At 43.4% G+C, this 12228-nt stretch overlaps 3 protein-coding genes across 3 annotated transcripts in view; 1 reads left to right on the forward strand and 2 right to left on the reverse strand.

The window, feature by feature from the left end:
- sepsecs (Sep (O-phosphoserine) tRNA:Sec (selenocysteine) tRNA synthase) overlaps positions 1-12228 on the reverse strand; it is a 219394-nt gene that overhangs the window by 159677 nt on the left and 47489 nt on the right. The window lies entirely within an intron of this gene.
- LOC128756156 (retinal guanylyl cyclase 2-like) overlaps positions 1-12228 on the reverse strand; it is a 46889-nt gene that overhangs the window by 33471 nt on the left and 1190 nt on the right. The gene's annotated exons all lie outside the window — the stretch shown is intronic.
- LOC128756166 (high mobility group protein B3-like) lies at positions 539-11142 on the forward strand. Its single transcript, XM_053860451.1, has 5 exons — positions 539-699; positions 3288-3445; positions 5146-5297; positions 5397-5571; positions 10208-11142. Exons 2-5 carry the CDS (start codon positions 3296-3298, stop codon positions 10337-10339), a joined length of 609 nt encoding a protein of 202 aa, XP_053716426.1. The 5' UTR covers positions 539-699; positions 3288-3295; the 3' UTR covers positions 10340-11142.

A 12228-nucleotide genomic window follows, 5' to 3' on the forward strand; every position in this document is an offset into this window, starting at 1 on the left:
TTGTGCGCGTGTCTCAGCGATCTGTAATGCTGCGGTGACCCACCCGCCCGCTGTCCTCCCTCGAAAGTCGCACAACGAAATTGTGACTATAGAATTGGTGTGCTCTGCCCTCTTGTGGTGATGTTAAACAACTGTCTGTTCTGTAACCTGGTATGGACGTCTGAGTAAACATCCAGTCTGCACGTTTAGTGCACTCGCATCAAATATATATGACAGAACCGGTTCCTCCAAATCGTCCCCAGAATTCAAAAGGTTCTTGCAGTGCGAAAGCGGCTATGTCCACCGAAAGTGACGACGCAGCATGTTTTTCATGAGCATCGTCAGTGTCCGGAGTCGCTATATACATCCCAGTGTATGAGTGACCTATCACGTCGGTTGGTCTTCAGTGGTTTATGATGTTTTGTCATTTTAATCTCACTTTCGACGTTGGGCATCTAGTGGAAAGCGTTGACGGACAGTATCGTTGGCTTATCAGGTTTCAGTCATCTGAAACGCCACTCGACAGTCCCTCCTCTGTTACCGCCCTCTGAATAGCAAAACTCTAAGGGGGCGTTGCGGGGGGGCGGTTCCCGGTTCGAGCTCGACCTAGTTTGAAAGTGAATCAACGGCTGCAGTCGTTGCCTGCATCGTTAAACAACAATCCGTGAATCTTTAAAATACCCGAACCTTGTTCCAAAGTCTGCTTCAGCCCTCTGACAAGTGAGTACACAGATATGTCATGCGGCGCCTCTGGTTGCTCAGTCTTTGTTTTTGAGACGGCGCTACCATTGGTTCCGTGTACCTCCTGTTTAATTTTGTGTTGAAATTGACTCATCTTGGCCTGAAGAAATAAAATGGCCACCATAGGGCATTTTGTGTGACACCGCGGACAATCGATCGGAATTCAGTGGTGGCGTGCGTCCTGGAGGACGACGTGGTGGTGGAAATGTGCTGTCTGAGCAGAATTACTATGTTAAATGCAGGGAATTGGCCCAGCCCTATCCTGCAAATAGCGACCCCGTTATGATATAGTCGGCTCCCTTGTGCGCGTTCTTTGTCTCGGTGCTGTTTTCGTTGCAGGCGCTGTGGTTGGATGAGCAACGTGGTAAATCCTACCGTCATACACAGTGAAGCCTTCTTTTGTGTCCGCTCAAATATGTGTGTTTTTTTTTTTTTTTTTGACGTTGCCTTGCCTGTCAACCTGCTAGAAGCGGATGGGGGTGGGGAGTGTAACGCTGCAGAGGGCGGGAAACAAATGGTGTTCCATTGTTCTGGCGGACCAGTCCCTTCGTTAGGATGATACAGCATCCACACGAGTTAGTCCTCTTTTTAACATTCTCTGGCGAAGCTGCCCTCTAACACTAGCATTCCTGCTTGTCTGTCGCCACATGTGTAGACGGGCAAGCCTGCATCGCCAGTCTGTGTTTGGAAAAAAAATGGAATCCATCTGTTCTCTTTGTTATTCACAGTCAGCCATATTACGTGTTTTTGATGGGTGTAGTGTGTGTGTTCGTTATAGAATATGTCAAAGGTTCGCCAGTTGTTTGGGTATATGCATAGGTTCAACGCAATTTCGTTGCCGTTTTGTTAAAAAAGCTGTGGTTGCTGCATGCCAATGACCTTTTCCCGAATCATTAGTTTACAGTGTGGCGTTTAACATTAATTTAATATCATGGCAATGACAATGAGCTTAATGTTTTGGGGAAAAAATATGACCCCACATCCCGTTTGTTTTTGTATCTTGATATAAAACCATACTACAGTGGCTGTAGCGTCTCGAAATGTGTCCGTTACGTTCTTTCGACCGAAGACGACTTGCAAAATTTCAAGATTTGGCTAGAAAGCGAATCTAAACAGTGTGTTAATAACAAAACTCCATTGTTCCTGTAGTGGAGCCGTAATGCAGTGATACTATCATCTGTCCGAAGATGGCGGTATAGGTCAGAAGAGGCGCTTCTTGTGCTATTTCTGCGGTTTGCGCTTGTTGACGCCAAACATACAACTAGGACTCTTTTGGGAAAAAATTGAATTGCGATTTACTTTGACAACATTGCGATTCAGCATGCAATTTATTAAATAAGTAATGATTTATTTTGGGTGAAGGTGTCTGCATTTGTCACAAAACAGAAGCTGTGGTGTGACTAACAACGTGATACAATTGACGTATTAAAACATCTTCCCTGTAAGCGAGGCCTACATATTATGAAATGGTAGGAAATTATGCATATATTAATATAAATAACCATGTTTCAACCATTGAACCATGAAAGAAAAACATTTAATCACTGTGCAGTATTCATATAATGCACTATAATTAGCATTTGTTTCAATAAAAATCAGACAAGCAAAGAAGAAAAGAAAAGAAGAAGCAAAGCGCAGATGCATATGCAAATATAATTAACAAACTAATTAAAGTGTTGAGGGGCATCACACCCAAAATGGGTTCTACACTGGGCTCTAAGTTTGTATTGAACACAATGGATCACTGGGGCAGGGAGTCACTCGATGGAAAGCAATGTAGACCCGGTTAATTTTCAAACCGCCACAATGGAACTGGTCACGCTTTATACTTGACACCATGCACAACGAGGAAATTATCAAATCAAAGTGTGCATTGTGGGACTTGGGCTGGGAAACATGAAGCAATGGTCCACTGTTATGTTTCTCTTACAACATTTCCTTGAGACCTTTACATTTTTATTTTGAAATGTTACCTTACACTTGTATGTTGGTGCAGTGCTCATCTTCCTCTGGCACTGATTTGAATTCATGCCTTTGTGCACTCTGTCTGCCACAATAATAGAAGCATTGCCTGTTTACTGTGGAGGGATATAGAGGGTTTAGGGGTGCCAAAACTGGTCCTCAAGGGCTGCAGTGGGTGCAGGTTTTTTGTTCCAATGCAACCAGCACACACAGCTTCACCAATCAGGTTGATTGTCAGTATGGTGTTGCTTGTTTCAACTGATACCTGATTGCCTTAACTGTGTGTGCTTGATCAGTTGAAACATAAACCTACGCCCATGGAACAGTTACTTTGGGGCACGTCTGGACTAGATGGTTGGTAAAAAAATGGACACCAATGAGGTTGGGCTACTGTACATTTTTGCAGATAGAGTTTTCCATACATTTATAATATGCATTTAATCTGACGAATTCTGTCTGTGCTTTGCTTTTTGCGAACTCGTATTGTCACAGGATCCTAATGACTGAACAATGCATTTTCCTCACATCTACTTGTAACGCTTGAATTTGCATGTTGTTAAAGTAAGTATGTCCTGATTTTCTCCTTGTATGTTGGATCCATCAAGCCGCCGGTATGATGCGCAAAGACGTCAACAAGCCGAAGGGGAAAACATCGGCGTACGCCTTCTTTGTTCAGACATGTCGAGAGGAACACCGAAAGAAGAACCCAGAACAGTCGGTCAACTTTTCTGAGTTCTCCAAGAAATGTTCAGAGAGATGGAAGGTAATATGCAAGAAAACAGCTGACCAAGTATTTAAATGTTAATTTTAACTAACTCTGATTAGTATATCTAATTGGCGCGTTGCTTTCAACGCCTCAGGTAGAAGAATGTGTTTCTATTCCCCACGCAGGCCTGTTTCTTATTCACATTTTAACCTCGTTTTAGGGTGTGATGACACTTGGGCCATTTCATCTGTGCCTACTGTCAGCAGCTCAATTGCTCCTCCTCCTTCACACAGCCTCCTCAGGCTCACACTATTATGAACTGGCACAGATCCCTCGGACACCTACATTGTCATATTGAACGCCATCATTGCACCTGATGTGCGGTATCATCATTGAGTGACTTTTTGTTGTGTCTGCATAACTTTTGTAGTGCTATGGAGAGCGAACGCAATGATATGGTATTGGTTGGATAGATTTGATAACAGAACAGAAATCATTGAACCACGGTGCACATAGCTGGACTCGATGTGTTTGGATGCTTGGTCATTTTCGTGTTTCTGCTTTTAATTGGCTGCTAAACAGCTGATTTTATTGATAGACAGGTTTGTGTTCATTAAAAATGTTATGCACAGCTAGGTAACACCATAAATCTTTATCAGCACCTCAAACGTCCTCTGTTTGATGCTGCAACTTTGTTCTGTCATGGTTTATGTGTGCAATAAACTTCATATTTCATGAGGAGAAAAATCGTGGCTGAGAATCGTCATGTCAAAAAATTGTGATGCTTATTTTCTCCCAAATAGTGCAGGCCTACATCTGATTGTTCTTACGTTTAAGTAAGAAGCTGACCGGGCTATTACTTGATCATTTACACATCTGACTCTGTATTTGCTAAAAATCTGGTTAGTGATTGTTTTTCTACTGTGCGTTCGACCATCAGTAATGTCTGTCGCTTTCTTCAATTGGTAAAAGTAGATAAATGTCCATAGAATGTGCTGTTTTTTAACTACTTTCTTGTAAAATAAACTTAAACACTTTCTCAAGTTTATGTTTTGGCTGTAAAACGTGTAACACCACATTTTCTTAAAGCTGTGGCAGAGATCCATCATGACTACAGGATGATGAAGAATCGTGTTTGCTACTAACAGAGAAATGAAACTTATGCATTCTTGTGAGTCTTGTCCAGCTGGTACTGGATGCCGTTTTCTGCTCAGGTCTCCAGTAAACTCCTTATCTCCTCATCCGACCACCGTGAACCTTTCATCGCTGTTGTTGCGAACGGGTTGCTCAATATAAATGCGCTGATCATGTCTCCTGCATTGGGTGCGCAACTGCCATGGCGACTCTGCGATCATTGATGAAGACAGCACAGTACCTCTCATCCTAGCGTGGCGCTCTGAGGAAGTGTGCCTCTCTGAGGTAGCGCGCACTTGCAGTCACACTGACTGTAGCATCTGGGCTTCAAGCTAAAGCATGGCACAATGGCCCCAGTGTGATCACACCCCTAGTGTCTAGTTGTAATCCATCATTGCTCATTTCACTAGTTCAGTTCAATGCACACAATTCCAAATGATTAACTCTTTGAGGGGCATAGTTTGCTTCATTTGTCTTTGGCTCAATATTCATCTACTGTGTTGACGGAAGTTCGTATGATGAAGTTTTGTCACCACTACTAATTCATTCTTGTCTGCAGCTGAATGTCCATCACACAAGCCACGCTTCAAATCAGTGGGTAAACATTTGCTTATTTCTTTAAGGCTCTATCCCCCAGTGATAAGAAGTGTTTCGAGGATATGGCAAAAGCAGACAAGGTTCGCTATAACAGGGAGATGCGGGACTACGTACCCCCCAAGGGATTTGGAAAGAGGGGCCGCAAAAGGAAAGATCCGAATGCACCCAAAAGACCCCCGTAAGTGTTTGTTTTCCCTGCTGCACACACCTGAACCTTCCCGAACATGAACATGTGTGCTACCAGCTGATATTGATCCCTGGCTTTGCGTCTGTGCAGGTCTGCATTCTTTGTTTTCTGCAGTGAATACCGTCCCAGTGTGAAGCAGCAGTTCCCTGGTCTTTCTATAGGAGACTGTGCCAAAAAGCTGGGAGAGATGTGGAGCAAATTGTCCCAGTCAGAGAAGCAGCCATATGAAGAGAAGGCACAGAAGCTCAGAGAGAAATATGACCGGGTAGGTATTTTCTCTGGAATTAAGAGAATTGTTGTCCCAATTTATAATTTATAACCCCAAATTTCCACCAGGAGTGTCCTGGAACCGCACCGTAGTTTTCAATTCCCACCAGAAGCTGAAGCATAGTGTATCGCAGCAGTAGTTCTCCATTTAGTCACGCGAGGATGGCCAGGTCACGAGACACTTGGTGCATTTTAAGAGAAAGTACAGCTCAGTAAACCAGAGCTCAATTAATAGTTAGCTCACCATACAATAATGCTTCACAATTTGTCACAGACTTGAATGCGGCTCTCACAGTAAAATTCAAATAACATTGTCACACAGTCTTTTATTGTGAAATTTTCCAGGCTTCATATTGCTTTTCACAGGTTTATTTCCTGTCTCCACGCAGTGGACATGTTTGTAAGGCTCAATCTGGGTCGAGATTCTTTCTGCTAAAAATGCTTGCATGCTAAATGGCTACAAACTGAACTGGAATGTCCAAAACTGGGGCATGTTTCATGCCTCTGACCAATTTACAGGAAATTCATTCCACAGTTTTCAGTGAGCTCGTAGAGCACATTCAGCTCATAGATCGTTCATCTCCGCTGGTTGGATGAGTAAAAAATTTATCTTAGCCCGGTCCCATCCCTCGTCAATTACCACCGGGAGTGGAGTGTGTGTTGCACTGCTTCAGATAAGCAGAAAAATACTGAAAATATCAAAAAAATAAAATCTGATTACACCTAGGCTGTTTGTGTCTGATAAATAAAACAAAAGAGTACCGTATTTTCACAACCATAAGGCGCACCCTATTATAAGGTGCAGTCTCAGTTACGGGTATTATTTAGGTATTTTAACACATGCCGTATTTTCACGACTATTTAAAAGTCTCAAATCTTCGCCAAAACAGACGGTGCGCCTTATCTGTGCGTGCTCGTTTTAGAGGGCAGCATGAGAACATGAAAAGGTAAAGTGTGGGCGTGTAAGAAGACACTAAAGCCACACCCCCAGTAGATACCCAACAGGTACATAGGTGCCCGTATCGGCATCATGCAAAACAATATCGCTTCAACTAAGGACTGAGAATGGCACCTGGAAGAGACACGCATACGTAGCACAGTTTAAACTGCAAGCTATCAGCTACGCGGAGCAACACGGGAATCGAGCCGCTGCGAGAGTATTCGGCATCAATGAATCCATGGTTCGCAAGTGGAGGAAGCAGGAAACCGAGCTAAGCCAAGTCAAGAAAATGAGGCTGAGTTTCCGTGGAAACAAGGCGAGATGGCCCGAGCTGGATGACCGACTCGAGCAGTGGATTGTTGAGCAGAGGACAGCTGCGAGAAGCGTCTCCATTCAACTGAGGGCAATGACGCTCGCAGAAGAAATGAAAATGTAACATTTTCAAGGAGGTCCATCGTGGTGCTTTCGTTTTATGAAACGGCGGCATCTCTCCATACGAGGACTATGGTGGCGCAGCAACTTCCAGTGGATTGCGAGGAAAAGCTGGCCATCTTCCGTTCCTACTGCCGGGAAAAGATAGTCGACAAGCGCATCCAGCCCAACCACATCACCAACATGGACTAGGTGTCGCTCACTTTTGACATCCTAGTGAGTCACACTGTCGAAAAGAAGGGGACCAGCACTGTAGCTGTACGCACAACGGGGCACGAAAAGCCAGCTTTTACAGTTGTGCTTGGCTGCCATGCCAACGGACAGAAACTTCCACTGGTGGTGATTTTTAAGAGGAATACGCTGCCTAAGGAGAAGGGCTGGATGGACGAGGAGAAAATGAAAGAGTGGCTGAGTGAGGTGTATGACCGGGCGGGTTTTTCCACACGTCATCGTCCCTGTTGTTATGTGACTCCATGCGCCCCCATCTCACCACCGCTGTGAAAAGCCAAGTCCGTCAGATGGACGCGGAGCTTGCCGTCATTCCAAGGAGGCTTGAGGAAGGAGCTCCAACCGCTGGACATCGGTGTAAACAGGGCGTTCAAGGTGAAGTTGCGAACGGCGCGGGAGCGATGGATGACCAATGGCGAACGCAGTTATACGAAGACTGGGAGGCAGCGCCGGGCAAGTTATGCCACGATTTGTGAATGGATTGTGGATGCTTGGGCAAAGGTTTCTGCTCGCACTGTTGTTCGAGCCCTCGCAAAAGCCGGCTTCATTTCTGAGGAGCCGCACGGCAATGAGACTGGCTCAGATAATGAAGAGAGGGAACCCACCGTGTTCGATGGAGTACTAGCTCAGCTTTTCATGTCGGATACAGAAGATGAGGACTTTGACGGATTTGTGGGTGATGACCAAGCAAAAAACGACATGAGTGCATTGTTAAATATGTCAATAAAGTATATCGGAACTCAGCTTCGCTCCCGCTGCCTTTGTAAAAACACACACCAGGATGCATAGTTTACACTGTCGTACCGGTTTTACCAAGCCCGCGCCTTATAATACGGTGCGCCATATGGTCGTGAAAATACGGTACATAAGGTGCGCCGGATTCTAAGGCGCGGGCATGGCAACTTATCGGTATGATAGCTGGAGGCACCTGGAGCAAAACTGAGTTCAGTTGTACTTTATTGACATATTTAACAATACCAATAACACAAATCCGTCAAAGTCCTCATCTTCTGTATCCGAGATGAACAGCTGAGCTACTACTCCATCGAACACGCCGGGTTCCCTCTCCTCATAATCCGAGTCAGTCTCATTGCGTGGCGTAACTCACCCAACGCTGCCTCCCAGACTTAGTATAACTGTGTTCGCCATCGGTCATCCATTGCTCCCACGCTGTTCGCAACTTCACCTTGAACGCCCTGTTTACACCGATGTTCAGCGGTTGGAGCTCCTTTGTCCTCATTCATCTGACGGACTTGGCTTTTCACAGCGGTGATGAGATGGGCACGCATGGAGTCACATAACAGGGAGATGCCGCCGTTTCATAAAACGAAAGCACCACGACGGACCTTGAAAATGTTCAATTTTCATTTCTTCTGTGAGCGTCATTGCTCTCAGTCGAATGGAGATTGTAAAGATGCTTCTCGCAGCTGTCCTCTGATCAACCATCCACTGCCCCTACTGGGGGCGTGGCTTTAGCATCTTTTACACGCCCACACTTCACCCTTTCACGTTCTCATGCTGCCCTCTAACACATCCGCATTTACACTATGTAACCAGCATGTCGGCTGGAACCGCTCTCAAGTCAGTCAAGCGGAGCACTCAGTACACTCGTAAGGCGCACCGCATGATAAGGTGCACCGTCCGTTTTGGCAAAGACGTTTGGTGCGCCTGATAGTCATGAAAATATGGTACTTCGACCTCTCATCACATAACTCTTTCAAAACAGGAGGTTGCATTAAACAATGCATATCTTTACATTTTTCACTTCTTCATAAAATGCATGTGCAATCGTGTGCCGGCCCAAAAATGCGTCAGGATATCTGCAAATGCTGCCAAGCATCATGGTAAATGATAGTGACTGAGATTATTGTTGAGAGTGATGGCACTGACAATATGATTGCAACCAAACAGTTGTCAAGCTATGGAATATGGCTGCACATTGCATGTCCCAATATTGCGATGATATTTTTTCGTTATCTCTTGCAGCCGTACTTAGTTTTTTGTTTTGTTGATCTACTAGCCATAATTAGGGACAGTTCCCAACATTATGGCCATTTCTGAGTGAAATTCACCAGACTACAGAAAGAAAAGAGAGCTGGACATAAATTCTATTTAGATTTTTTTTGGAATAATTTCAGTGTCCACACAAGGAAGTATATTATCGTAATAACAGCATTAATATATATAACATTTTTCCCAATTAAATATTGCACTTTGACATCACAATTTCAAAGGTCTGTAGCCTGAAAATGGTTAGAGATTAAGTATTGTAAAAGAGAAAAATCTTCAGTGTGTCCCAAAGTTTGGGATGGAAGTAAATTCACTCCTTTCATTTGTAAATTATCAGGTCACCAGGCCTCACTTTATTGTATTACAGAACTTAAGGAGATGTTTATCTCATCTGACTTTAACTGACACCATAGGTAGCACATGTAGCTTGCTCTCTGTGCGCACTGACACACGCGTCATCAAACACTGCAGCAACTTGGGCACAACACCCCATGTCCCAACAGTCCCGCTACCTCAGTGGGTGAATACCTTCTTTTTTTTTCCCTTTTCAGAAAATGAGTCGGTCAGATTTTCTTTCCCTGTCTTTTTTATGCTCATGAATGAAAGTACAACCTCCTTTGCTATGGGGGCTGTTTTCAATCTCTATATACCGCCAACCTTGACAGAAACATGCCCACAAATATTACTCACATTGAAATTACTGGAGTTCACTATCATATCATGTGGTAGTAACCCCACCTGGCTTCATATTTGCGGCTGGGCTTTTAAAGGTCCCATATTATGCCTGTTTTGACCTCCATAGTTTCATTTCATGTGTGTGTATGTATATATATATATGTGTGTATGTATATATATATATATATATATATATATATATATATATATATATATACAGCAAAAACAGTGGTAGCGGTGCATCCCTCCAACAATATGAATTGCATTCCAATTTGTGACAACAGAGCCATTTTTTAGTATCTGTCCCACTTAATCATATTTTATCATTGATGTGCTTCATATGATGCAGGACATGGTTGCATATCGCGGTGGTGGCACTTATGCGAGGAACCCCAGCTCATCGACTCAGGGTGGAGAGGAGGAAGACGAGGAGGAGGAAGAAGAGGGAGAGGAGGAAGAGGAGGAGGATGACGATGAGTAGAGCGCACAGGCTACAGAGAGAAAAAGGTTGTGTGTGTGTGTGTGCGTGCGTGCATGTGTGTGCGCGCGGATGTAGGTGTGCAGCTCTAACAGTTTTTAACTAAATTTCAAAAAATGGATTGACACTTCTAATTGGCTTCACTGGAGACAGCTTCTCTGCTGGGTGAGCTTGTTTCCCTGCTGTGGGTAGCCAAATGAGTGTCTTTTCAGAAGCGACTGATTAAGTACTCTAAGATTTTCAAGTTCATGTCATTAGAGACCCAACACACAGATCAATGCCGTTAGGCTATGGTGTTTTAACAATGTTTTTTATTTTGCTTCGGGTAGGAAAACAGAATTCCAAGTGAATCCCAATTTAGTGGAGGTTGGAGGTGACGATACACTACTGCTCCTTTGAATGGCAGTTATGTCACTGTTGTGGCACAATGTCATTTCAACGTGTGGTCATTAACAGTGCATACCAGACATTGGGGATGCATAATATGTTCTTACTTCGGAATGAAACTGGAACTCAAGCATTGTTACCTTTGAGTTTGATTGGAATAGGCCATTCTTGGTCAAATAACTGCCTGTCATACCACACACATGGATTGCCAGTGATTTCCCCCCCGGTAATGTACGTGTATGTGTGTGCCATTGGTCCCTCCCCTATCTTCTTATGTGTTCGCCATGAAATCCTCCTTCCCTTCATTTATACTGTGTTCATACTATTATATTTTTTTCTTACTGAATGTTCTTTTGTCTGGTTCACTAAGACAGTAGACATTTTTTTATAATAAAATGACCAACTGAGGAAAAACTCAACCATAGCATTGTCTTCTTCTGTCTTTTCATTTACACTATACTGTGACTTTGTAAACATTCTAAAATAAAATGTTCCATGATTCATACAGTGATGCTTTGTAAATGAAAATGATGCTCCCGTGGTTATATATTTTTGTAGAGTTTGCCTTACAGTTGAATTTTACATTTTTTTAAAAGTTTTTTTTTTCATTCTTTGATGCATCAAGGGTAGAAAAGATACAGATCAGAGCATAATGACTTATATCAGTATACTTTCAACGTTCATTACGATATACAGTACAAAGCTACATGTTGTAGATATTGTGTATTTGAGTTTTAAGATTTTTTTTGTGTGTTAAGTACAGTAATAATTTTGAAATTGGATCAGGAAAACTGGCATCTGTATGTACACTCTTCACACATTTTTACATGAAAACATTTGAAAGTGACTTACTGCTGTGGTGAGGTCCAGTAATATGTGATGCAGAAAAAAATCTGTGAGGAGTACTAGGGTTTCCAGTCAAACCATGCGCAATCGACTTAACCACTTTGGCTTCCATGCCAGATGACTGTTGCAGTTGACTCCACTGACACCAAGACACTGCCATGACAGTTTACAGGGTTAAGACCATGTTACCTGGATAACGCATCAATGGTGTACCGTCCTAATGTGTTTATGTTTTCTGGACATTAAAGCTGCTGTGTGTGAGTTGAGAACATTTGCTTTTGGCGGCGACACAGGTAAATGAGTGTAATTGCAAGCTGTTATAAAGATGGGGCTCCGGTCCCACACCCCATCCCACGTTTGTTTATGGCGAAACAGCGAAAAATGTAATCACAGATGGCAATATACACAACACTGTCCAGCTTATGCAACTTAGGCTACTCGAGAAGCATCTATCATTCAACATCAAAGATGGAACTCCGTCATGCAGCCAGCGAGGAGAGGCAGGATCCAGCTAGAGGCGGAGGCAGCTGTAAGACAGATGGACCCAGATCATAAAACTTTACTTCAACTGCACATTTCAGAATGAAGCAAAGGGGAACATTTGAACACTTACTGATTAGGTGACAACAGAGTGCTATCTTTTAGTTATGAGAAATAAA

The sequence above is a fragment of the Synchiropus splendidus genome, chromosome 3 (assembly GCF_027744825.2).
Source record: "Synchiropus splendidus isolate RoL2022-P1 chromosome 3, RoL_Sspl_1.0, whole genome shotgun sequence".
In the NCBI taxonomy this organism is placed as follows: domain Eukaryota; kingdom Metazoa; phylum Chordata; class Actinopteri; order Syngnathiformes; family Callionymidae; genus Synchiropus; species Synchiropus splendidus.